The sequence below is a fragment of the Rhamphochromis longiceps genome, linkage group LG22 (assembly GCF_057381845.1).
Source record: "Rhamphochromis longiceps isolate RC_006_pf linkage group LG22, R_longiceps_female_GT1.1, whole genome shotgun sequence".
Lineage (NCBI taxonomy): Eukaryota > Metazoa > Chordata > Actinopteri > Cichliformes > Cichlidae > Rhamphochromis > Rhamphochromis longiceps.
The window spans coordinates 6,256,929-6,281,775 of NC_140577.1; the positions used below are offsets into that span (position 1 = coordinate 6,256,929).

Here is a 24,847-nt window from a genome sequence, read left to right on the forward strand (position 1 = left end):
GTTTACGGCACTGAGGAGGCTTCATGCCTGAATGTGAATAACAACAGTTCCCTTGATTGTTTTGTAGTGCCATAAAAATATGGCCTACATCAGTGCTTGTACAATAAAGATCTCATACATTTAGCACTGCTGTCATAATGGGAGCAGGAAAAGGGAATGAGCTAAGATGACAGACTTTGAACTGAAACATTACATTTACTAATTAAAACGTCTGTCTGGTAAATTTGCCCATCACTCGTTGATCCTTTTAAGCTACAGCATATCTTGAGTGCTTTTCTTTTGCGCAAAGTGTGAGTTTTAGTTGTGCTTAGCAGTCCTGTTTCAAAGAGTTTCTTGAAACTGAACTGGAGTGGCGACACAGTGTAGGCTTCAAATGCTGGCCCCTGATCTGCAACATTAAAACAGCACACAGACTTTATGCAAGGCGCTGTAAAAGGCGACTGTACAATAAACTGCATTACACTACCTCATTATAGAAGCAGCAGCTATAATGGTTCATGGTTTTACACTGCCTTTCATGTGTTTATGCATTTTACTCAGTTGTTTTATGAGAAAACCTTTGCAAAACAATACAAAATCCGTCCTGGAACCTTCCCTCACAGAAAACAGAGGAGATACAGAACTTGGCTGTCTTGCAGAGAAATGGTAAATGGTAAATGGCCTGCATTTGTATAGCGCTTTACTCAGTCCCTAAGGACCCCAAAGCGCTTTACACTACATTCAGTCATTCACCCATTCACACACACATTCACACACTGGTGACGGCAAGCTACATTGTAGAAACATGGAAAGATATTCTGGCTTACTTGCAGATGGATGTGGGCTAATCCTCCTAAACTACTGCTTCTGCTGGCGCAAAGCAGAGCTAGACTGGGAAATACCTGCTGGAAAGCTCACTGACTCGCCTTTTGTCTGGAGCTGTGGCGTGCCAGGCTCTCTGGGACAGAGTCCATGTAAAATGCACTTGGAAAACAAAGTGCCTCAAAGTCCCTGGAAAACTGTCATATTTTACCTTATGGGATATATAGAATCCATATGAGCCAATCAGATTAGATCTTATTGAATCCGCAGCTACTGCCAGCCAATCATATTACATTTTATTTGATATAGAACCACCAGCACTCCAATTATATCACAACTTATTTAAGTGTGAATACATAATCCTGACAGCCAATTGTATTATAACTTATTGGATGCAGTGGCATAGCCAGCCAATCTTATTACCACTTATTGTGGTGTGAATAAAGAATCACTCAATTGGCAGTGAATTATATCATATTGTCCTGGATGGGGACCATATGAAATGGATGGTAGACAGTTATACTGCATCTTATCAGATGTAGTATAGCCAGTAGGACAGAAATACAATTGCAGGTGAGACGCAAATGTAGTAGTCTGTGAAACTTTGAGGAGGGAGTTTCGGTCCAAAGGTTAAAACAATGGACCAGAGACTGGAGGGCCACTGGCCTGAATCCATGAGCAATGGAGTGAAATTGGCAGAAGTTACAGATTTTCAACAGCCAGCAATGATTAAGCGGTGACCTGAATGAATGGATCTAGCTAAGTTTTTCTTAACTTAGTACCTGAAGACTAGAAATCTCTAGAAAATGTCAACATAACATGTACACCACACTGCACGAATGCAATAAATAAGCAGTAAAATCGGAGTGATTTGAGTTGACTTTAGTTGCAAGAGTCGTAAATCCAATGATAATATATGATGTAACCACCCATGCCTTTTAAGGTTTATTTGTAGCAACAGTTTACTTTCTGTTTATTTTAAGCACTTGGCAGGTACTCTGTTCCAAAACATCTTGGAGAACTTGCCCCAGTGCTTCTGTGAGTTTAGGCTCACTTAATTGCTTCTGTTATTTCATGTAATCCCAGATTGACTGGATGGATGATGTGGAGATCAGATTTCTGTGGGGGCCATACCATCTGTTGAAAAACTCCTTGTTCCATGGTGCTGGTGCATACTGTATTTTAGTGCTGTGTGTATTGAAATGTGGTACTGCTAAGTTACTACTAGGTGATCTTGGGTATATCATTTATTTTTGTATTTTCAGTGTTAAATAAATGCAAAGTCTTTAAGTTGTGAGCTGCAAAATGAGGGCGTTCAATTATAATACTGAATATTGTTTAGCAAACATAACTTTTTGTTGATTTCCTTTGGATCTTTAATTAAAGCGATGTTTCTTTTAATATGCTAAATTACATATCACTGTTTTGAAAAACAAGTATTGTGACAGCCACAGCATTATACTCTCACCTAAGGAACCAAACCTGCCTGTGGGCTTTGGGTTTTTGGCAGAGCTGGTGACTGGAAACATGCTTTCGCTAACGATATCTACATGTTATTAGCTGTTTAATAATATAATCAAGTAATGGGCCCAAAGTCCTGCCAGTTTAATTATCTGTTTTTATGATACTTGCTAATGCAAGCAATCCTAGTTAGCTTAGCCCAGTGTCTTAGTTAGCTATTTGTTTAAAAACATTTGAAAAAGTTGGTGGAATTATAAAAAAGAGAGAAATATCATGACTTGCTACAGTTTTAACTGTTCAGCTCATAGCCGCCTTTTCCTTTGTTTTTGTGGCAACCACTCATCATTCTTTGTTAATGACATCAACCGTTCCCTCGGCGTCTTTCTTTCTCTCCTCGCAGCAAGAGAGAGTAGCAATAAAACCACCAATGTATTTGTTTGTGCCACACAGTACATGTCCTCTGGGTTTGTTCACATCGATTGGTCTTAAGTTTTCTGGCAGAAATCCTGTAAAGACTTGTTATCTATTTCTATAATTTATTAAATGTTGCAGATAAAATACTTCCAGTCTAATACTCTGACTTCTACGCTGCCCTGTATGAATTTTCTCTTCAGAACCTTTTTTAGTTTGAACAAATATAGCCAAATTACTCCAATGCAGCATGGCATTTTCTGACTTAGGTGTAGTGCTACATTGTTTAACACCTTTTCAAGTTGCTGGTAAGAAACAGAGAGCTGAGTTGAGAAAGAGCCAGGAGCAGAGACTCATATCTATATTCATATAGATATTAATAGAGCAAGACCTAATTAAAAAAACATATATGTAGTTACTGCACATCTAACTAATTTTAACTAAGATTTTCTTAAATAAGAAAATCGAAATAATCTAACAACGTACTTATTAGACCAACTGTCATAATTAGAAACAATAAGAAAACACAGATATTTTAGAAATCTGTCAAACTCATGTATAAAACTGAAAACTGTAATTTTATTTATTGGGTAACTAAAAACATAAACAAATTAAACAAATCACTAAAATTAAACTAACTGCACAAATACGAGCTGGCACACTGAATAAGCCACGTTTTTCTGCTCGGGAATAAAATATTCTTTAACTAACTTTCAAACACTGGCTATAGAAACATAAAAAATATTTTCTTAATTACTCGTAATGTAACAATTTGGTTTTTAAATATCAAACACAGTGCCCTTAATAACTCCAGCAGTCGCTACAATTTCATTTGTAAATTTATTGCAGCTTTATTCTACTTTAACTCTGCAAATCAGATGTCTGTGAGGCACTTCTTCAGCTGAAGTTTTTGTTTTTTTTATTCAAAAATGAGTATTTGACTTATTATTTCAAGTGATACTAAGAAAATGACTAAATTAGCCTGGCCACCCTCAGCTTTGTTTGTCTCAGGCATCCTTTTGTAGAGTATTATGACCTCAATAGATCCACGCAGCTGCGTGGTGGCCAGCAGCAGTGTTGGGCAGCTCCCAGGTGAAAAGACAAAGTAAAGCAAACCTTTGCTGGATGAATAAAGGTTAAAGAGAGAGTTTAGTCTGTTTGGGCTACAGGGACAGTGCTCATTTCATGTTCAGTGTATTTATGTATTTGTTTTTTTCCAGAATCTGTTAATTAAACTGAAATTTTGATGTGTTTATATAATATAGCCCATATAAAACAAGCACACAGGCAGCTTCTGAATGCCAAGTTTGTCAGTCAGCATACACCATAACAAATATTGCAATGTAGCAACAAATTGTATGAAATGGAACAGTATCCATTCTCCTATTTCTGAGTTGTTACCTGACATGGGAGGGTAAAATAAAAGGGAGAAATGCTGCTGAGTTTACAATTGGCCTCGAGGAGAAACAATGAATCAGTCAAAATGCTGTTAAATGCAGTCGAACACAGTCTTGAAATGTGATGCCTCAAGGTGCTTTTAGATTTTGCTTTCAGAGGCAAAAGTGAGCTGAGCTTAGAAGTCAAAATTAGCTGTTTTCTGCTTTCACTGTTTGCATAACAATACCGACTCTGGAAATTATTTATTTATTTGTTTCATTCATGGCACTTAGCCAGTGCTCTCAAGCTTAAATTAGCTAAATTAGTCTCATGCTTAAATTAATGCATTTTGTCAACATTTAGAACAGCCAATAATGAGTTGTCAAAACATCACAAACAGCAGAATAATTGGAGGTTAAATTATTCTTGTGTTGCTTGAATATTCATGTATTGTTAAAGTTGAGCTGAGGTAGAGAACTTAACAGAATTTTTTCCCCAACACCGACTGGAAATATTCAGCAGCAGTGTGGCAAGGCAAGGTGTTTACAAACCTGGGCAGCCGATGAGACATGAATTCCAAAAATTTAACAAGTTCCAGAAGCCTTTATTGATTTCCGGCTAATTTATGCAGCAGAGTAGAAAATAAAAAATTACATCACTTGTCTGCCCTTCATCAGGGCACGGCACTGAATAAATCTGTTTTTAAAGAAGGAGACACAGAGGAAACTTGGATACCACCAGGCAGTGCTGCTCAATATGTTCTCCTGGCTCTGTTTCTGTGTTATTTTGTTATAGTAGCTTATATTAAAAATCTCCATTGGAAGTGGTTAAAAGGCTAAAAAGCTGCAGTTAAGCGTCACATGCATAAAAGTGGTCAGATCAACTAGCGAACGCGGTGTGGAGTCTCAAGCTACATGCTACAGTCACACTAAAGACTGCAGCACAACCAAAGTTGTTGTAACAATGTGCAATGATATTACCATCTCATTGCCTTTGAAATAGTTGCTTCAAACATGGCAATTATATGCGTTCTGTTGTGTCTTTGATAAATCAGCGGAAATTTCTGATGCACAAAATCACATTTACTGCTTAAAATTTGGAGTTCATCCAGAACCTCGTAGATCTGAAACATAAGCTCAGACATTCCTCTATGAATAACGTGGTAGTTGCGGTAAGTGTTTTATTTAACTGCAAAATGCTATATATTCAGCAAGCTTGCTTTTATTTTGAAAAATAACCAGAATCCAGCAAGTTGCCAGCCAGCTGAGTAGACTGTCCGATTGCAAAGAGTTGCATCACAGACAAGTTGCACTCAGTCACTGACTCCGATTGATTGCAGTGTGCTGGCAATCTCTCATGCATTCATAAATTAGACAGCGGTTTTTTGCAAAACTTTACCAAGAGTCACTGTTTGGAGGCAGGTTACCTCCTGTCAGGTAACTGACAGTCGCCTTATGGTTGAAAATGGTCACCCAGAGGTTGAGGTTTAGTTGAGTTGGTCACCACAACTATTGGCAACCAGTTGCCAAATGTAAAGAATCACCAATACAGTCATGTGGCAACCACCTGTTTTTCCTACTCTTATAGAGGATGTTGTCCTGCTTTTACTGTGGTGTGACTGACACATTAGGTACATAGTGCTGTCTGCTGTTGTAAAATATGAAGATTGGATATAGTAATTTTCATATGTGAACTTCTGAAAGTTTTTAGAGAATTAGATTAGGACAGGTTCCATAACCATCGTGGTTTCAAAGATGTATGAAGTATAAACTATGTACATAAAACCACTTCTAATCTGATCTACACAATTTGAATATTACTCTCATAATCAAACTGTTATGGTTCCATAGGTATGTTTCTATGGTGGAATCTTCAATCTCCAAATATAAGCAGTAATATAGGTCAGTACTTGGCTTCACTAATTTGCTTTCTGGTGCTTGGTTGGTTTCAACACAAGCTCTGCCACTATGACAGATGTCAGCTGTCTTACCCGAATGCCACCTTAATTCAGCAACAGTTGGCTTCACACTCTCAAATCTTTGCGTTTGGCAGATAGCCCCATTGTGTTTATGATTCAGTCTGGCAACCTTCCAGTGAGAGGCCTTCTTCTGTGAAGAGACAATCTTAGAGAAGTCATGGGTTCAAGTTAGGGTAGGTGTCATCCCTGCCGAACAGTGATGAGAATCTCTATCGGTACAGTGACGGCTTCACAACAAATCTTTATATAAAGGAAGGCGAGAAAATGGTCTCTTCTGAAAATGTGTTGCTCTGAAATCTAATTGTTTCTAGAGGGCAAATAAATTTGCTGCTTTGGGAGAGTTTAGAAAAGTTTTTAACTGCAATGCTTTTGTTATGATTACCAAAGTCTTTGGTCAAAACACGAATTAAAATGCAATTGGAACACTTAAAATGAAGCATGTGGGGAGTATGATGCGTTCACCTTTTGAACACATTTCTTTCTAAGTGCTTGGTTTTATAAACCAAACACCTCATGCAGTTAACTGTGTTTGGAAACATTATTTTAATGCATTTTTCCTTTCTCCCTGTCAATTTCCGACATTCAGCCTTTTGATATTACCGCCGGGGGGTGGTGACGTGTTCGGAGGTCTGTGATAAGGATGGGTGTTGGGGCTGCAGCGTTTGTTAACTCTGTTAGCATGGCTTCCCGCTTGCCTTCTAATTGCTCTGTACTCGCCTCAGACTGATGTGAGGAGTAGCAACAGGCTCAATTGAATGCAGTGTCACGAAACACATCAGGGACGGATACTCCTGACTCGTCTAAACTGCTAGATGAATCCGAACCCCTTTCTGCCATCCTGCTTTACTCTCTGCCCGGTCAGTCTCTTTCTGTCTCTTTCCTCTGTTGGCTTCTGTTTCCTCCAGTTTCTCCCTCACCTCTCTTGTCTCACTTTATCTCTGCTCGTTTTCCCTTCCTTTTGTTTCTTCTTCTATATGATTTTCAGGTTTCAGAAAAAAATGTGCAAGTATGTAATATGTGATGCTAATTTTGGCTTACGTTAGATTTTCTTGTTATTAAATTTGAAGTCAATTAAAATAAACCTGTCAAAGCTAACAGACTCATCTGTATGATGATTAAGACTACAAAGTGTCATAATAGTGTGTGAATGCGAGAGTGAATGAATAGTGGCATTGTAAAGCGCTTTGGGTGCCTTGAAAAGCGCTATATAAATCCAGTCCATTATTATTATTATTATTATTATTATTATTAATAAGAGTAGAGAAATATAAGAAGAAGAATCTAAATGAGTGTCTGTCTGTCTACCATAAAAAAAACTCCAGATAATTGAGCTATCTACGCTTGAAACAAGTACCAATCTGCATAGTAGCATGGAGCCTTGATGTGTAATTATGTTGTTATGACTGACTTTAAGGGCTGGAACATAAGGAGGGAGGTGAAACTGGATTAGATGCTAAGGATGATAGACAGACAGAGCTGGCCTTAGTCAATCATCAGTGAGCAGCTAGAACAGAAACGTAGAGGAGAAAGAAAGTTATAACGGCACACAACCGTGTTCTCGTCAAAGAGGTGATGCAGGCCTTACGACACAAAGGCAGTCCAAAAGAGAGGCAGGGAGTGTTCCCCCATTCCCCCAGTGCCCCCTGACCAAATCTAATTGGCTTCCCTCGGTGGCCCTCAACAAAGCCACTGGACTGGAGTTAATCTGAGAATCCCCACCATCGTTATGAGAGCCTGGATAGGACCAGAAGGAATGCAACAGTTCAGTTACTCATGTCCTTTACTGAGGTTTAATGTACTTGTCATTGAGTTAAATATTTTTATGTTACCCTGCTTTCAGCTTTTACTCTGTTTTATTTCGGATGCAATTATTGCACTTTAGATTTTTTTGCAGATGAACTCCCTTAATATATGTAGGTAATTAAAATCATCAACAACTGCAACATAACAGATATACAGATCAAAAAATCCATATTATGAGACAAGAATATTATGTACATGAATCTGGAAAGTGTCATTCTGCATATTGACTACATTTATTTTGGATAGTTTAAATATATATTAATTATACTGTGCATTATTAAGCTGCTTTAGTACTTAAGTTTTAATTAAGTTAAAAGTCTAAACACTTTGCAAAACAATTATCCAACACAGAATTATGTTTAAAATCTCGTGCAACAGAACTTTTCACATAATAAATCTGTAATGAAACACAAGGCTGCACATGAGCATGTTCATGGTCTCCCCTTTTGGCACCCATTTAAAAAATCTTGGAAATGCCCAGAGGCAGCAGCAAGATAATGATGTCTAATTAGCAGTGATTGACAGGCTCGTTTAAAGAAAGTGAGTTCATTCATTTTTTCCAAAATACGTGGTCCTTGAGGTTGAAGTGGGCACTGCAAGCATAGCCAGCAGATACTGTACCTTGTAACCAAGAGTAAGTAAATGGAAACAACAATGCTTCTGTGTTCAGCTGCTAGTGGAAGCATTTGTCCATAAATGATTCCAGATACATATTTTTATTCTATAGTTTAACCTGCAAACAAATCTGTTTTTGTTCTTCAAGACTGGTGGTTCACCAAATTCCATTTAAGATTCTGGATGCTACATAAAATGCTTTAATTTGAGGGGATTTATTTCAAAATTGAAAGAAATGCACATTAGATGCAATCCTCCTCACAGTTACACACTACCCACACTGCTAGGTTTCATGAGTACTTGGACAGTAGGCCACTAGACATTTCTTTGGCTGCTCTGTGCTATTTTAAATGTAACACTCGTCGTGAACAAGTTGATTGACAGTAGCCATTTTGACTGAAGCAGTGTTGTCTATCCATATGTAAGTGAGGCATTGAGCAGAATTAAAGAAAAAAAATGAGGTTAACAAAAGCAAAAACAGAGACAAAGGTAGTGGGTTTGCCAGAATCTGCTGGTTATGCTCCAGCACCGCAAATGTACACAGGATAGTTAGGAAGTGACAGCCAATCTGGTATTTACATGGAGCACAGCATGTCCAGAATGCTCTCCATGATTTAAGTGGACATGTTCCCTTGTCAGTGATAATGACAGTTTCTGGTTAAAACCTCAGAGGATTCTGGTGGACTAGAAACTAATAAAACTGACATCTTCATTGAAGGCATATTTATTCACAGCTAGTTTAATGTAATAACCACGATTACATTTCAAACTAGTTTGTAAAGAGGCAGAAAAGGAGGAAAAATATCTAACTGTTCAACTACTGATGCTGTGCATTCTAGATTCTTACTTTACACCCAAAGTTTAAACTTTGAGAAAGAACATGAAATAAAGTGGGGAAAAAATAGAAAAAATAGACTTACTATGTATTTTCTTTTTAAGGTCAGCGCCGTCAGACTGCTCGCTGTCATTACATACATGTCATAGGAGCTGAATTTAATGTGAAACATTGTGCTGGACTTTATACCTGTGAACAAATCAAAGTGTGATGTGAATTTGTACAACTTCATTATTATTTTAAGTGCTGGTCTTACCAGGTTCTGAAATTAACACCTTTAATGGGTGCATTAAAAAAAATTTAAATTAAGTATTAATGGAAAGCATTTACCACTGTTGGAAAGGCTAAAGTTAGTTTTGCAAGTTAATAGTACCTTGTAATTTTATTCTCATGGATATTTGGTTGTTTATAACATTAAGGAACCAAATGGCACTTTTTAAAATTTAGAGTATAGCAGCAGAGATAAAGATTTTGTCTGTCCTTAGAGTGAAGGACTTCTTTCTTGAGCCATTTAATGAAAAGAAATCCACCGACGAGGACAGACAAAACAGAAGCCTCAGTGAATCAGGAGGCGATACGCTGTTTTTGGTAACTGCCTCACTTTTTCTTGATATGAAAAATCTTTCAATTTCAGCATGTCCATTACTGTCTCTCTGCATAGCCTACAGACACATAAAACAGATTTAAAGGCGTTTGGGGGGAATTTATGAAATCATATTGTGCAGTACAAAATGATGCATGTTTGAGGTGAGTGGGTGTAACAAAACAAGGAAATTTCAAGACTTGACATCACAAAATAATGGAATTCGGTGACATTTGCTGATAGATTGATAGTGTAGCAGTTTGTTCTAAGAAGGGGAGGACGTTTTCATGGAAAATTGGCACTTTCTAGAAGTTCTATACAGTTTGACAAACCTAACGTTACAAAGATGGAAAGCAATTTCGTGCATTTTGCTGTTGAAACTACTAGTATGATTTCGGCTTCAATTCAATTGGGAATTACCAGCAAAGCAATTTTTGGTGACAGTAACTCAAAACTGATTGTTTTATCCAAATAAAATTGACCATTTTCACACGGTTTTCATATCATATCATGGTATAAACATTATGATTCTTTATAACACTTGCATTGGCTGGTGTATGCAGTTTTACGGATCTATGTGTATTTCCTCTTTCTGTCCCTATGAAGTGGACTGGCCCAGAGTCACACCAGAGGGCCTCCTGCTTCTCTCGGTATTTCATTACAGCCACAGTAGGATGCCGCCACAGTATATATGCACAACAAACTGAACCACCTCCTCCTCTTATGCTTTCCCTGCCCTCCTCCCTCTTCTTCTCTCCCTGGGCCTCTTGTTTGATTTCCCTTTCCATTCACCGCCCTTCTTTTATCTTTCTCCCTGCACTGCCACTTTTCTTTTCTCTCTGTTTCCCCCTCCGTGCCTTCTGTCTTGGACTCTCCTACTTAACTCCCCCCCTTGTCTTTCTTATCTATCATCCCCCCAGCCAAGCCCAAGAATTCGGCCAATGGTGTGACTGTCCAAGCTGGCACCAAGTCGGTGGTGGTAGCCCGGTGTGAGGCAGCGGACGCCAAACCAGCAGCCACGATTGAGTGGTTGGCGCCAGTGGGAGGCAATCATTCGACCAGCACCACGAGCGGGCCAGACGGCACGGTGACGGTACGCAGCGAGTATCGGCTGGTCCCTACACCGGCAGACAACGGCAGGGAAGTGATCTGCAGAGTCAACCAGAAGACACAGAAGCAGCCTTGGGTTTACCCCATCAAGCTATCTGTGGAGTGTAAGGAAGACACACACATATATACACTCTTGAACAAAGCACTTAGAATTGTGTTCCCTAACGGGGTACTTTATTTCAATGATCACAAGACCAACTAAAGTTTTAAATAACTTGAAAGTGCATGCAATTTCAGACGCAGATCAGTGCTTTTCAAAGAACCTGGAGCCCTTAACTTTCACAGTCACTTGCAAGTGCTTTACCACTAACTGAGAGGCATTATATACTGTTTCTGTAATGCAGTGTTACTTGAATTCACGGCAGGGCCCCACTGGTGGGAACAACAAGGGGAAAAATTGCAATTGAAATAAAATTGACTAAACAGTAATTTTCTAGAGAAAATAAACAAATAAGAGTATTTTGCTATGTCTTACATTGCCATTGTCGAAATAGTATAGCAAACCTGCAGAATATGTGACAACACGTTTGGGATAGTGGTGCAAATGAACGCAGAAAGACTGCGAACTGCCTCGTGAATGCACATCATGATCTAACAAGGACAAGTTTTCGCTGACAGTATTTGTGTACTTGGAATTGATTAAATTACAGTGGTATATCATGTTGCAGTCCACTGCTGGAACTCTTTGCTGAATAACTGAGGTAATGAGCTTAAAACCAGCCAAAAGCAAACTCAGCCATGGTTGGTTTATTCGGTATGTCTAACTGTACCACAAGATCCTTGGTTAGCAACTAATGCACCCAGCAGCCTGTTGCTTATATCCTGTTTTGGAGTGTAATCCTTTGCTGATTAGCTATAAAACTGGAGGATTTTGTGCACTATTAATTGTAGCATCCTTAATGGGCTCTGCGTTCATTGCTGGTTCTCCTTAGTTGTTAATTTATCAGCAGATTATGACAAATGCATGCACTTAGAAATCTTTAATTACATGCAATATGAGGACAGATGAAGCAGATGCGTATGGAAACTCAGAATGTTCAATCTGCAGTAAACCCAAACTGTACAGAGAGCGCTTAAGAAGTAAGATGAAGAAAATGCCCCCAAAGAATTTTCTTTAATTTGTCCTTTTAGGTCTTTTGGCCCTCGGGTGCATAGAAAAAAATCACAAACACACATTTTGCACACAAATAAACACACACACACACACACACACACACACACACACACACACACACACACACACACACACACACACACACACACACACATTGCTTTAAATGAATCCATTAAATTCCATTCTAATTTGCATGGGATTAAAATATTACACAGGTTCAGCGTGGCTTTCAAGAGATTTAGGAATGCCGCCAGCATCGTCTCAACGGTGTGACCTTGCTGTCGGTTACTGCAAAGATGGAACAGATTGTCTTCTTTCGGCTTGGTTTTGTAATCTCTAAATTTTAGGTGGCATCCACACACAATCAAAGCGTGCATGTCAAATGTTGTTGAGAGAATTGTTGTTCTTACATGCACTTGTCTTACGAGGACAAGACCCCTGACTGTTCTGTGACATTCACAGTGATATGGCTGCAAGTCAAGCTTTTAAATTATCTTAACTACCTTTCAAGAAGTGTACATCTCAGTATGTACTGTATGCACGTGCCCAGATTTAGTATCTACAAGATGCATTTTCTTAAATAAAAAGCAAAAACACCTCCAGATATGTATATCTGTGGAAGTCCTGTACTGATCACTTGCAAGTGTCTGTGATTTTTATCATAGCATTTATTATGTCTGCATAAAGTTTTGAAGATTACTGCTGATAAAAAAAAAAGTGTTGGGTTCAAATAGCAATTGTCACTTTTCACTGACTTTACTTCCCAGGTTTGGCTACCTGTTACTTAATCCTCTGGCTGAAATGAAATTCAGGTTTAGGGGTTGCCTTTGTTGCATGGGATACTTTCTGCTGATGGGTATGTGCAAGTGGTCGCAAGAAAACTCTCAGGCAACAACCTAAATAAGCAGGAGCAGTCCATTGAAGGGGATCCACCCATCCATCAGTGTTTTCTCTGCTTATTCAGTTCAGGAAATAGAGGTCACATTTCATCAAACAAGGTTTATGCTTTTTATGGAGTCGAGGAACTTTTTCCATCGTGCCCTGTTTGTGTGTACTTTATGTGTGTGTGCATGTCATGCACATGTAGTTCTTTTGAGGGGACACTCATTCATCTGTTTGAAATCCCAACTTAAACTTAATTCAAAGTAAATTTCAAGTAGAAGTAGCCTTTAGTGAGGAGTGGAAAAACATGTCCTTGTACTTAAAATTGGTGCTCGCAGAGATAGGAGACCTGCAGCAGGCATGCTCACACAGCGTGATTCCTCGCTGTGTTTGTGTTAGTTTAGTGATGGTGTGAAGGATCATGTCTCCTGTCTACTGTGTAACTCAGATCAGCTTTTATAGGTCAGCGCACTCTAGGAGGAACACACACATCACACCACACACTTACCATCCTGTCCTGCTTCTTCTTACTCTCATTGACACACTGTCCTCTCCTCACACCTATAGTCCTCTCACTTGCTTTTCTTTTTCAAACCTGAAGGGAAAGAAAGCCACAAGGAAGGCTTTTTTGAAATTTCCACACACACACAGCCTTCTTTGTGCTAAGATTACCTTGTTTTTTTTTTTTTAATGCCCTCTGGATACATGAGGATTAAATCTGAACTTGGTTTTTGTTTGTTTGAGTTCATGAAACTGATGCAAAACTTTAGAGCTGTTGCTATTTTCCAACATTTTTCTGTAATTTAAATGATTAAATTCAAAGTTATTGTGACTCTTTTCTGTGTTTCAGATCTACCCTCTGTGTCCATTGAGGGATACGACCACAACTGGTACGTTGGCCGTTCTGATGCCACGCTGGTCTGCCTGGCTAACGCCAACCCCGAGCCCACAACAATCACCTGGACTGCGTAAGGGTCACACTTAATCCATCAGGATATCTGGGATGCTTTTTGTCTTATTGCCTTCTGCTTTTATTTACATTTTACTCCTAACCTTCTTGTAAATTGGGTTTTAGTTGTAATCCCTGCAGAAATGTGCCTGACAATCTTCTTTTTCGCTGTAATGGTAGTTAAGGGCAAATGGTGAGCCAGGTGTATGAGACAGGTGGGGTTTTTTGAAGGCCTGTTTGCCTGGTTGTTTATCAGCAACATTACACAGAAACTTCTCCGAGAGGAAGAATATGGGCAAAGGAAAAACCCACTAAATTACGTACAGATCTGGAACTTTTTCATTAAAATCACAAAACTGGGGCACTGGCCTTGGCAGAGGATGTTTCTTTGCCATGCTTTGGCAAAAGATTTTTTTTAAGTAGACATTCAAATGCATTTGTGTTTTTTAAAAAAAGAAAAAAAAGTCGTTCTGATGGACAGATGGCTTGCTTTCTCTTTATGAATATTGAGCAGGGAGACAGAATGGCTGTTCGCATGATTTTTCACACATTACTGTCATCTTTGAATATTGCAGCAACAAACCATGTTCCTCAAACCACATTTTCTGTCTTTTCCCATTTTTTCTGTTTTTTTTCTTTATTCTCCTTCTTTCTTTCATGATTTTGTCTTTTCAATTTTCCCCCTCATCTTATTTATCCAATTTCTCCAAATATATGACCTCGTCACTGCTTCCTTTTCGTCCCCACCGTCTCGTCTCGTCTTTTCTTGTTATCCCTGATTTACACAATGACTTACTTCTCCTGCTTTACTTCTTCATTACTTTTTTCCATTCCTCTCTGCTCTGATCCTTTGTGATCTCACCAAAAACCTGTACTCACGACCTCACTTTTATGTCCTCCCTGCTTCGCCTTCCTTCTCATCTTTCCCCCATCAACAGGGCTTCTGGTCCTTTGCCAGAAACAGTGGTGGTGGAGGGCAACAAGCTGACAGTGAGGAAGGTGGATGATGCTGTCAACACCACCTTCATCTGTGAGGTCAAGAATCGGCTCGGGTCCAGCAGGAACCAAATCACCACTGTTGTCATTGGTGAGTCTATTAACACAGTGACAACACACACACAAACAAGCACACACGCCTTGTATATGTGTGGACGTTTGCACAAATGAAATGGAAATCCATGTATATTTACCAGTCAATATGATGAATACACACTGGTGACCCAACACAATACTCCATCACACCCAGCAGGAATACAGCAAACAGCATGCGATCACTGCTTGCACACACATACACTCACATACACACACACACACACTGTGAGCCATGCTAGTTCCCTGACAATATTCCACATTGTCCCAGTGCACATATGCATGCACATATAGTCTCATACGCCTCTTCCGGTGGATGGATACACTTGCAGACACGCATGCACAGAAACATACATTTCTCTCTCACCCATGCACACATTCTGGGATCAGAGCTGATCTGAGAGCTGCAGGGATGCTGATCTCTCTCAGTCTTCACGTCGGATTGTTTTTTTTAAATGTTTTCCTCCTCACTGGCCAAATTTTAGCGAGGCACAGTGGAGGCCTTTGATTGACCCTTTCCCCACAGCAGGGCCAAAATGCAAGACAAGGGCCGGTGTTTATAACCTCCGATCGAAAGCACTCTCTTGAAACTGAACTTTGCACGGCTACACTGCAGCGGGAATCTGTAGCTCTGCTGGATGCAAATTCAAAGTGAATTGTGGTGTATGATAGGCCCTTCTACAAGAGTTTTGGCCCTGCAGTGGATGCAGCGGTGCTGGGATTGTTGGACGATTCCCAGATTCTTTCAAGGGGTTCAAGTTGGTGTGAGCCAGTTTGCCCAGGTTTGGTTTTCTTCTTGTTTTTCTTTTTTTGTTTAGTTTTTTCTTACCTTTTCCTTTCATTGCATTTTTTTTGACTAACACTTACTAAACAAGGGAACTGAGTCGTTCACATTTTCTTTCCTCTTTCACCTTTGAATTTCTCCTTCTGGTAACAGTATAATGGTGGTGTCTGCATGCAGTCTTGATCTTTCTGCTGGGTCTTGACTTTTGACATTTACCAGTGAGATGATTTGGTCACTGTTGCCACGACTTTCGGTCACAGTTTCTTCTTCTACCCCCCCCCCCCCCCCCCCCCCCCCCCCCCTGCCTTCTGATGCTTCAATATACGAATCCTACACACATGCACACACCTCTAAACTCACAAGCACGCAAACACAAACCCAGGAACAAGTCTGGATGTTGAAATGCCTCATTGCACGTCAGCGGGCAGGCCTCAAATCTTGTTAGTGTCATTTTAATCACTGTGTGTGTGTGTGTGTGTGTGTGTGTGTGTGTGTGTTTCTACAGTGCACTCCACACTGACTGCTTGACTGGTCAAAATGTTTTTCTTTCTTCCTTCCACATTTTTTTTTTAGAAGAATTTGTTAGCATAATCACCATGTGGAGCTTTACAACAAAGGAAGAGAAAACATAAAGAACAAAAATCATACACTCTTGCCAAAAGAGAGTGCGAAAACTACATTTAGAAAATCCGTGGGAAATCGGAGAAGGAGATTGGAATTGTTTCCTCTGAGAAAAAAGATTCTTTGTAGCCAGACGGTGCGCTGGGAGTGTGGGAGGTTCAGAAGTGGCTAAGCTGCTACTGTTCTTGCTCGAAGCATAGCATTGAGACTGACTCAAAGTATCACGGAGGGTATACTTTCCCCTACTAGCACACACACACACACACACACGCATAATACACATAAAATAAGAGTTAACGCTCTAAAATCCTTTACAGACACAAGTAAAACCTTCACGCTATCCGCACACACTTTAAACTCTTTGAGGACAGGCAAATGTTTCATCTTTCTAAGTAACTGACATCAAGCCCAGACTTTGTGATGGTTAAATGTGTCCTTGGTGTTTCAGAGTTTGCCTGTTTTCGACAGCAGCAAAACAGCTAGATGATATAAAGTAACAAAGCGACTTAATCTCTCATTTTTGGAATGCTTACTTATAGAATTTGAGTCCAGCTCTCAGAAGAAAAAGGCTTTTTGTTTGACTGCTTAGTTCTCCTCCCTTTTCTGCAACGTGACTGCTTGTGATGAATTATACAACTGAAGTAAAACTCAACAACGTGTTGATAGAATTTGACAGAGAACAGCCAAAGTGTCCTTAAACACCGTGGAAAATTCCCTTTTTTTGGAAAATGCGCATTCCATTGTTTCCACACAGGTCCAACATATCAGCTCAAGAATTTTCAGGCATCAGACATAAATCTTTGAAATGCATTTCATTTCAATGTCGTTCTTTACAACTGCTGGCCTATAATCAATAGGAGCTGGCAATGAAAGGAAAAAATGTCCTGCGCTTCTGAGTTAGACCATCTCATCAAAACCCCATAAATGACTTCGGCTGTCCAATCAAGGTTAAAGCACCTAAATTAAGGACTGAATTAGAATTGCAATCACAGTCACTGATAAACCAAAACTAAAGCCTTAACGTCTGCTGGAGGTTTTCTACCTATCTAGCTTCTACAGTGTGACAGAATGATACAGAGGAAGACCTGTTATCAACAATAACATTTATCTGATAAAGCAAATAAATGATAAAACTGCCACAGCTTATCTGGGGAAGAGTGTTTACTTCTGTTTACTTCTGAAAGCTTTGATTAAATTATGTAAGTGTATAAGGCATTTAACAAAGGTGGAACTTATTTAATACATTTTATTTATTGAATTAGAAAATGGAGCCAGATCATCCAGCACCTGGTTGTGAACTGACAGTTTTAAGCCCAGACTTTGAGATGGTTAAATGTGTCCTTGGTGTTTCAGGGTTTGCTTCTTTTCCACAGCAGCAAAACAGCTAGATGATATAAAGTAACAAAGCGACTTAATCTCTCATTTTTGCAACGTTTACTTATAGAATTTGAGTCCAGCACTCAGAAAAAACATCTTTTTGTTTGACTGCTTAGTTCTCATCCCTTTTCTGCAACGTGACTGCTTGTGAGGAATTAAACAACTGAAGTAAAACTCAACAACACACCATCAGGCATGAGCATGTTCAGTGATCTTTCTATGCTTATAATACTTTATATAAATATAAAAGTAATTTATGATTAAATCTTTGCCCCTTCAAGACACTGTGGCATTTATGAATATTGGCATTGTAAATGACATCAAATAAGCTCTTATTTGTGGTGAAAGCAGGTGAATCATGAACTGTAATGAGTCTTCTTCACTCCACCAGGTCTGTCATCAGATCCACGGCCCAGTGAATATTTCAATTTCTGTTCTTTTGCATTGGCCCAATTCGAAAAGAACCCTACCGGGAAAAGTCACAGCACTCCAGATGGCCAGTCTGCCACTGGTAGTGAATTACAACAGGAATGGATCATTTGATTCACCTTTGTAAAAATCATCAGCAAACATTCGGCTCAATGACCGATTCACCGACATGTGAGTGGCTAATGAAAGCACACACCGAGAGTTGAACCACTGACTCTAGTGAGCTAATTAATCATGCTATGAGCAAAACATGATACTGTCAGTCTGATATGGTTTGAATCAAGCGATTTAACTTCCGGTGCTTTCAAATTTATGTGCAACTCGTGGTTTTCAGGAGGGAAATCATGCAACAGTGTGATATTCACCTTAATTATATGTTGGAGTGGTGTTCCTTTTTATACCGCCGGTATTTATGAAAAACACAAACCTCGGTGTTCCTTTTTGCCTTTCATTTTATACAGCTTCACGGTAAAACTCGTCCAATCATTCAACAATTACACCTTGCGCTGAGACATTTTTGGCATTAAATTGTGATTTCTCTCTAGTGACCCGTATCAACATGCATTTATTGAGCCAATTAGTTCAGCTCAGGCTACAGGTTTAGTCGAGGAAGGAGACCATTACAAGTAACCCTTTCACCAACGAGGTTGGCCGTATCAAAGGTCAGCGCAGTTATCGAATGCTGTGGAGGCTGGAGCCGTAATGAATTAAATTGTGGTTTGGTATGTTGTGATATAGCTAAACTGTGCTATACAGATACTTCACATTGTGACTCCAAGCTATAGCTATATTTAAAGAACTTCTACAGCACTTCTATAGTAGAGGTTTTACTGACTGTTGTTGAATTTATTAGGCATCATGTATTTTAAATTATTAAATCAGAGCGATACTGATTGTTGTTCTGCAGCTTGTGCTCTATTATTACAAATTCACCACTTGCCACTTGTGGCAGAAGCCAGTTCCAGTCTCTCAGCATGAGTTGTAAACCGTTTGGCATGGAAGACCCCAGCTTCCCATAATGTAACAGTTAATATCCCAGGCACTCTGTGTACACGGGCTCATAACGCCCTGCTAATTTCCCCGCTGAGAACTGTTAACATCTTTTCTCTGTTCTGCTAAATGGTAGATGAAAGTATCATGCTGTCTCGCTTTTCTGCTGCCGTCAAGCAGCCATCACGTGTCGTGATGTCCCACAGCCTCTGTTGCTTGGAGAAGGATGGAGAGGAGCTGTATTGTGGTAGAATTGGCTGTATATAAAAGATCGACTTGATTCTGGGAAAGTGAAGGAAATTTTGAAGTGATTTAAACCTGCATTTCTTCTGATTGTGACATTAAACTACCTCTCACTTTAAGAACTCAGCTCTCGATAGTTAGCTTGGTGCCTTACTTATTCCGAAATGATGCTATTTTTTGTAATTTTGTATACTATAGTCCCTTGTGAAATGTGAAAGGGACCTCTCGCTCAGAGGTGTGGACTCGAGTCACATGACTTGGACTCGAGTCAGCAAAGGGAAAAGGGGTTGGAGAAAGGAAGGAAAGAAGGGGGGTCAAGACGAGTTAAAAGAAGAGCTTGAACCACTTGGAGGCATTTTGAGAGTCATTAAGACTTTAGACTTGACTTGAAAAAATGTTCTAAGACTTGTGACTTGACTTGGACTTTTACACCAATGACTTGGGACTTGAATTGGACTTGAACCGGTTTACTTGAAAAGACTTGATATTTTACCCCAAATATAAAATTTAACATGCATATTATATAGAGATTGAAAATGTGACGTCATTCACGGGTAGAACCGCAAAGGATTCTGGGAACTCGTGGCAAGCGGTACTAGCGCACGCAGGCTTTCAATTAAAATCAGTCACACAGCGATAAAAAGAAACACAAAAATGTCAAGAAGCCGTTGTATTATTAACTGCAATAGCCGGTCGCATGACAGCCACGGGAAGCCGACGGGTAAAGAGATCGGTTGTTATCGGATTACGTCGTTGAAGAGAAATTGTTCGAGCCATGTTTCCGAAGTAACAAAGAGGCGACTGGATTGCAGCCATTCAAAGATCAAATATAACGTCCTAGAACACTCCAGCTCACAGGTTAGTCTGCTCCAAGCATTTACACGAAGGTCAGTCTGCTGTTGTAGTTAATGCGTCATTTTTCTTAACATAATTGGTGATATAGGTTACAAGCAAGTCTGGCGCTGAACAGAAATTGTCGCGCTATGCTCCTTTATTTATTGTGCATAAATAGTAAATTGTCCTGACACAATATTGCGTTTCGCTTCTGTTATTATGGTACACTGACAAAAACACATACCCTTATTCACAGGATAAAACAGGTTTTTTGTATCACTAATTGCCCAGTACGATTACAGCATACAATATTATTGTCACTGCTACATTTCTGTGATGCTACCAGAAATTATTTCCACTACTAATTAATTACCGTTGAGCTCAAAGGTCCTATTAATAAACGGTTAACGAATGTGTATTTATGAAGACGATTTGTGAGACTGGTAAACTTATGATACGTACGATGGTCTTTCGTTCTACACGGTGCATTTCAAGGTCCTGTACCCATCCGTCGGTAAACTGTACCTGGGCTTGTTGCAGTGACCGGAAGTTACTAAACTTCATGAGTGTATGCACTCACTCCAAGAACCGTATAATTATAAATATGCATATAAATATGCTAAGATGAGATAGCTGACTTCATCTAACTAGCAAATGTTGTCCAGGCTACGTTGGTGATACAGTTTTTTTAATGTGTATGATATTTTTGTCATGCGATTTTAAAGCTGGTCCTACAACCGCATCCAAGAATAACATGCAGCGTATCTCAGAACTGTCGGTGAAAATTATTCTTGGAGCTAAGTTTAATTGAGCTGCATTTTAAAGAGGTGCAATTTCACAATTTGTGTATATTTTCTAAGTTCACTATTTTGTATGTGTTGAGAAAAACACAGATTTTAAAATTACATGGTCTAATATTTACATTTAGCATAACTGCAACATTATTTTTTCGTTTGTTTTTTTTAAAGACTCGAAAGGACTTGAAATTCAAAGTTTCAGACTTGTGACTTGACTCGGACTTTTACACCAGTGACTTGAGACTCGACTCTGACTTGCCTGACATTACTTGAGACTTGACTTGAGACTTGAGGATAAAGACTTGAGACTTACTTGAGACTTGCAAAACAATGACTTGGTCCCACCTCTGCTCTCGCTGATAGGATGCTACTTTATGAGCCTGGATAGAATAGGTTCATGTTTTAAATGCAGTCTGGATCGACTGTATAAGAAAGACCACAGTGATGTGGAAAGGGAAGTGAGGCAAAGGGAAAAGGGGTTGGAGAAAGGAAGGAAAGAAGGGGGGTCAAGACGAGTTAAAAGAAGAGCTTGAACCACTTGGAGGCATTTTGAGAGCCGTAATAAACACGGACACCCACACACAGCACACACTCTCCTGGCCCATTTCCCTCTCATCCATCTTAAGCTCTCAGGAATAAATGTTACTGTCATACAGCTCGAGATTTTTGTTTTTCGCTGATGAGAGTCAAGTGTGTAGAGCATCCCCCCGCCCAATATCCGCAGAGACTGATACACACAACTAAACACGCACACTCCAGCCCCACCCTGCATCCCATCCGTCAACATGCACATGATGCCAGCTATGCATGGCTTGCTTGGTTGCCACTGCGCCAGCTGGATCTGCCCAGTGCACCGTGCCCAGAGAGGAGAGTGGGAGACGGTATTGGCAGGAAAAAAAAAAAAAGATTGGCTTGGGGGCGGGGGTATGAGTTGGGGTGGGCAGTAGAATAAAGACAGCATGATTGCAGAAGGGCTCGAAACCGAGATAGAGGCAAGTGTTTGGGGCGAGGACGCTGTGATGGGGAGGTACAGACGGAGGTAACAGCAGGAGGAGAGTGGCAGGAAAGTCCTCCTAGGACTCTGATGGCTTCTGGTCCAGTCTGAAAGAGTGAGCTGGCAGGAGGCTGTGACCCCCTCTGTCCTCTATCCCTCAGCCCATCACTCCACCTCCCACACCCCCCCATACAAAAAAGTCCTTTCATGGGGGAGTCCAGCTGGCAGTGGGCTGGGGGCGGTTGTTGCTGTTCAACACACACACACACACCCTCATATTCACACCCTTATACACATTTATACACACAGTCACATCTGAGTGGACCAGTGGAGAAGCATTTCCTGGATCGCCTGCAGCAAGTGAGATAGCCGTCCACTGGAAAGATACATACTCACTGTGCAGACACATCACATACACAACAATGTTTTACACATGCACACACAGACAAATTGGACCGTGGCGCTCTGTGCATAAAGTAATCAGACGATCTAGCCATAGGGGAAAATGCTGGCACCAACTCTCTATGACATAAAGCCTGGGTTAACCTCTGTACAAGCTAAATGAATCACACATAGGTTTGAATCACACATTCAAAGATTAGGTACAGGTTAAGCAAAGGAATTGTTGTAATGAAGTGTTTTATATTAAAGATGAGTACTGTACAAATTTTGCATTAATCTCAACAGCAGCCTGGAAAAAAGTCGTACATCTTTTTATAATGATTTAAAGGCCCTTCTATTCAACCTTGGAAATTAGTGCCTTAAATGCTGTGATGCATTGCACTGCAAAATTACTGTGCTGTTCTCCCTGTAAAAATGTAGTGTTAAATAGAAAATGAAGAAAAAAATACTGAACATTTTCTTTTCCATGAGTCTCAGTGGCCAGCGAGACTTCAGATAGCTTGGTTTTATTCCCTTCATTATCATCATCATCATTCACAAAGATAACAGGAAACACGAAGAAAGGAAGATGCTCAGACAAGGACTTTATTTGTGGCTCTTCAGCCTTTTTAACAATGAGGACACACATTTTGTTCCAGCAGCTAATAAATTTGGGGGTAACTCCAGGACTCTCTCATTGGATTAGAGATTTTCTAGCTGATCTTCTGCAGAAAGTCCGTATTAATCATGTTTATCTGGTGAAACCATTGTTGATATGGCAACCAATCTTTGGTATGTTTTATCACCATTGTTGTTTTTTTTTAAATATGACATAGAGCTACAGGTCATGTTGCTGATTGCAGCAAAATGGAACAACCTCCACAGGATTTTCAGAACAATCATTAGTTGGCAACAAACCTCATTAGATAAGTTGCCATTTGAGGGAAGCCTAGTCCATTGTTGCTGACCTACAACAGCCTCTTTGTTCTGATTTTAAATGCCCTCAGAACATCATTATGGGATGCCTCCACTAAAAAGGTGCCTGAGCAATCATTTGTGCCAAACGCAATCAGCGCACTGAATAATAAGACGAGGCAGGCACAGTGAAATAAACCTCATCAGATGACCTGACTATCGAAGTTGCCAATAATTTGTTGCTGATCAGTCTGTTGATTAATTATTTAACTATTTCAGAAGAGAGAAAAGTGGAAGGTTAATGCCCAACCTTTAGCCTCTGTCTTTAGTGCCACATGTATCTGAGGCTCTCGTAACTGTACAGAGGAGCATCTCTGTAGTATGTGATACACTATGCATCTCAGGCTTTGGTAAAGTAAGTAAAGACTTAAACCCTTAAACTGTCCTTCCAGCTCTTTGGGGCCTCCTGTATAGCTGATGTCTTGCTGCAGTAACAGACAGAGAAAGACCGCCTGTTTAGACTTCTAGTAAGATCTTATCTAATCTTCATGCCTTGATTAAGCTGATTCAGTTTCACTTAATTTGCACCCGAGGGTATAAAACTATAGCGTTGAAAAGAACAACACTCCTTCCTAGAGAACATCTTGTAGCTGTGGGAGGTGTGGATGAAAAGTTCAGTTGTGGTTTGTGCTTGGACTAGATAATTGCCTACTGCTTTACAAAGCTGGAAAACTGAGTGACTGAGATGGGGACGTGTGGCAGTATTCAGTGATTAAATACATATACTATTTTGTAAGAAAATCCTTTGCTTGCTTTATTTAGTCTTGAAGCTTCAGAGAGATTTCCCTATTGGATGATTTAGCTTGGCGTTGTTTCTTCTCCAAGTAGTTTGTGGAAATTTGTGCACCTTGCAGTTTCTTTGTTTTTACCATATTATTATCACGACCTGTCTGTGACTGGCCTGTCTGCTTCAAAACATACAGCTGTGATTTATCACTGGTTCTGTCAAAATTGCAAGAAAAAAAACAAACAGAGCTGTCAGAGCTCCACTGCAAGACGGCGTGGTATGTCTGCGTGTGACTATTAAGAAATGTGTCTCCCAAAGCAAGATGTGCCTAAAATAATAACACATTCTACATCATTTGTTTTTTTTCACTGAGAACAAAAATATGATGTTAGAGAAGCATTAATGAGAAGATTGCACTTGTCCTAAAGTGCTTTAAATAAAATAAAAACATTTTACAAGGCAGCAAGAAAAAGCAGAACAGAAACAGAAAGTCTTTAAAAGTGACTGATCTTTTCTGCCAGGTCGTTCGGCAGCTGAGAGTCATTGTGATGTATGAACAAATTTAGTTTTGCTCAAGCGAAGTTGTAAAATTGTTTGATTTTTAAATAAAAGCAAGATGGATAAAAGGTTTAAATACAACAACAAAACGCAGTTTGTTCATATCCTCGACGTAATCAAGTATAATTA

At 39.7% G+C, this 24,847-nt stretch overlaps 1 protein-coding gene across 3 annotated transcripts in view; it reads left to right on the forward strand.

Moving 5' to 3' along the window:
- The window catches only part of pvrl2l (PVR cell adhesion molecule related 2 like), a 376,118-nt gene that overhangs the window by 168,841 nt on the left and 182,430 nt on the right, over positions 1-24,847 (forward strand). For all 3 annotated transcript variants that reach the window (XM_085395491.1, XM_085395490.1, XM_085395489.1), the window contains exons 4-6: positions 10,785-11,078; positions 13,821-13,938; positions 14,858-15,006. In XM_085395491.1, the coding sequence (XP_085251617.1) occupies positions 10,785-11,078; positions 13,821-13,938; positions 14,858-15,006 (561 nt within the window). The remainder of the gene's footprint in view (positions 1-10,784; positions 11,079-13,820; positions 13,939-14,857; positions 15,007-24,847) is intronic.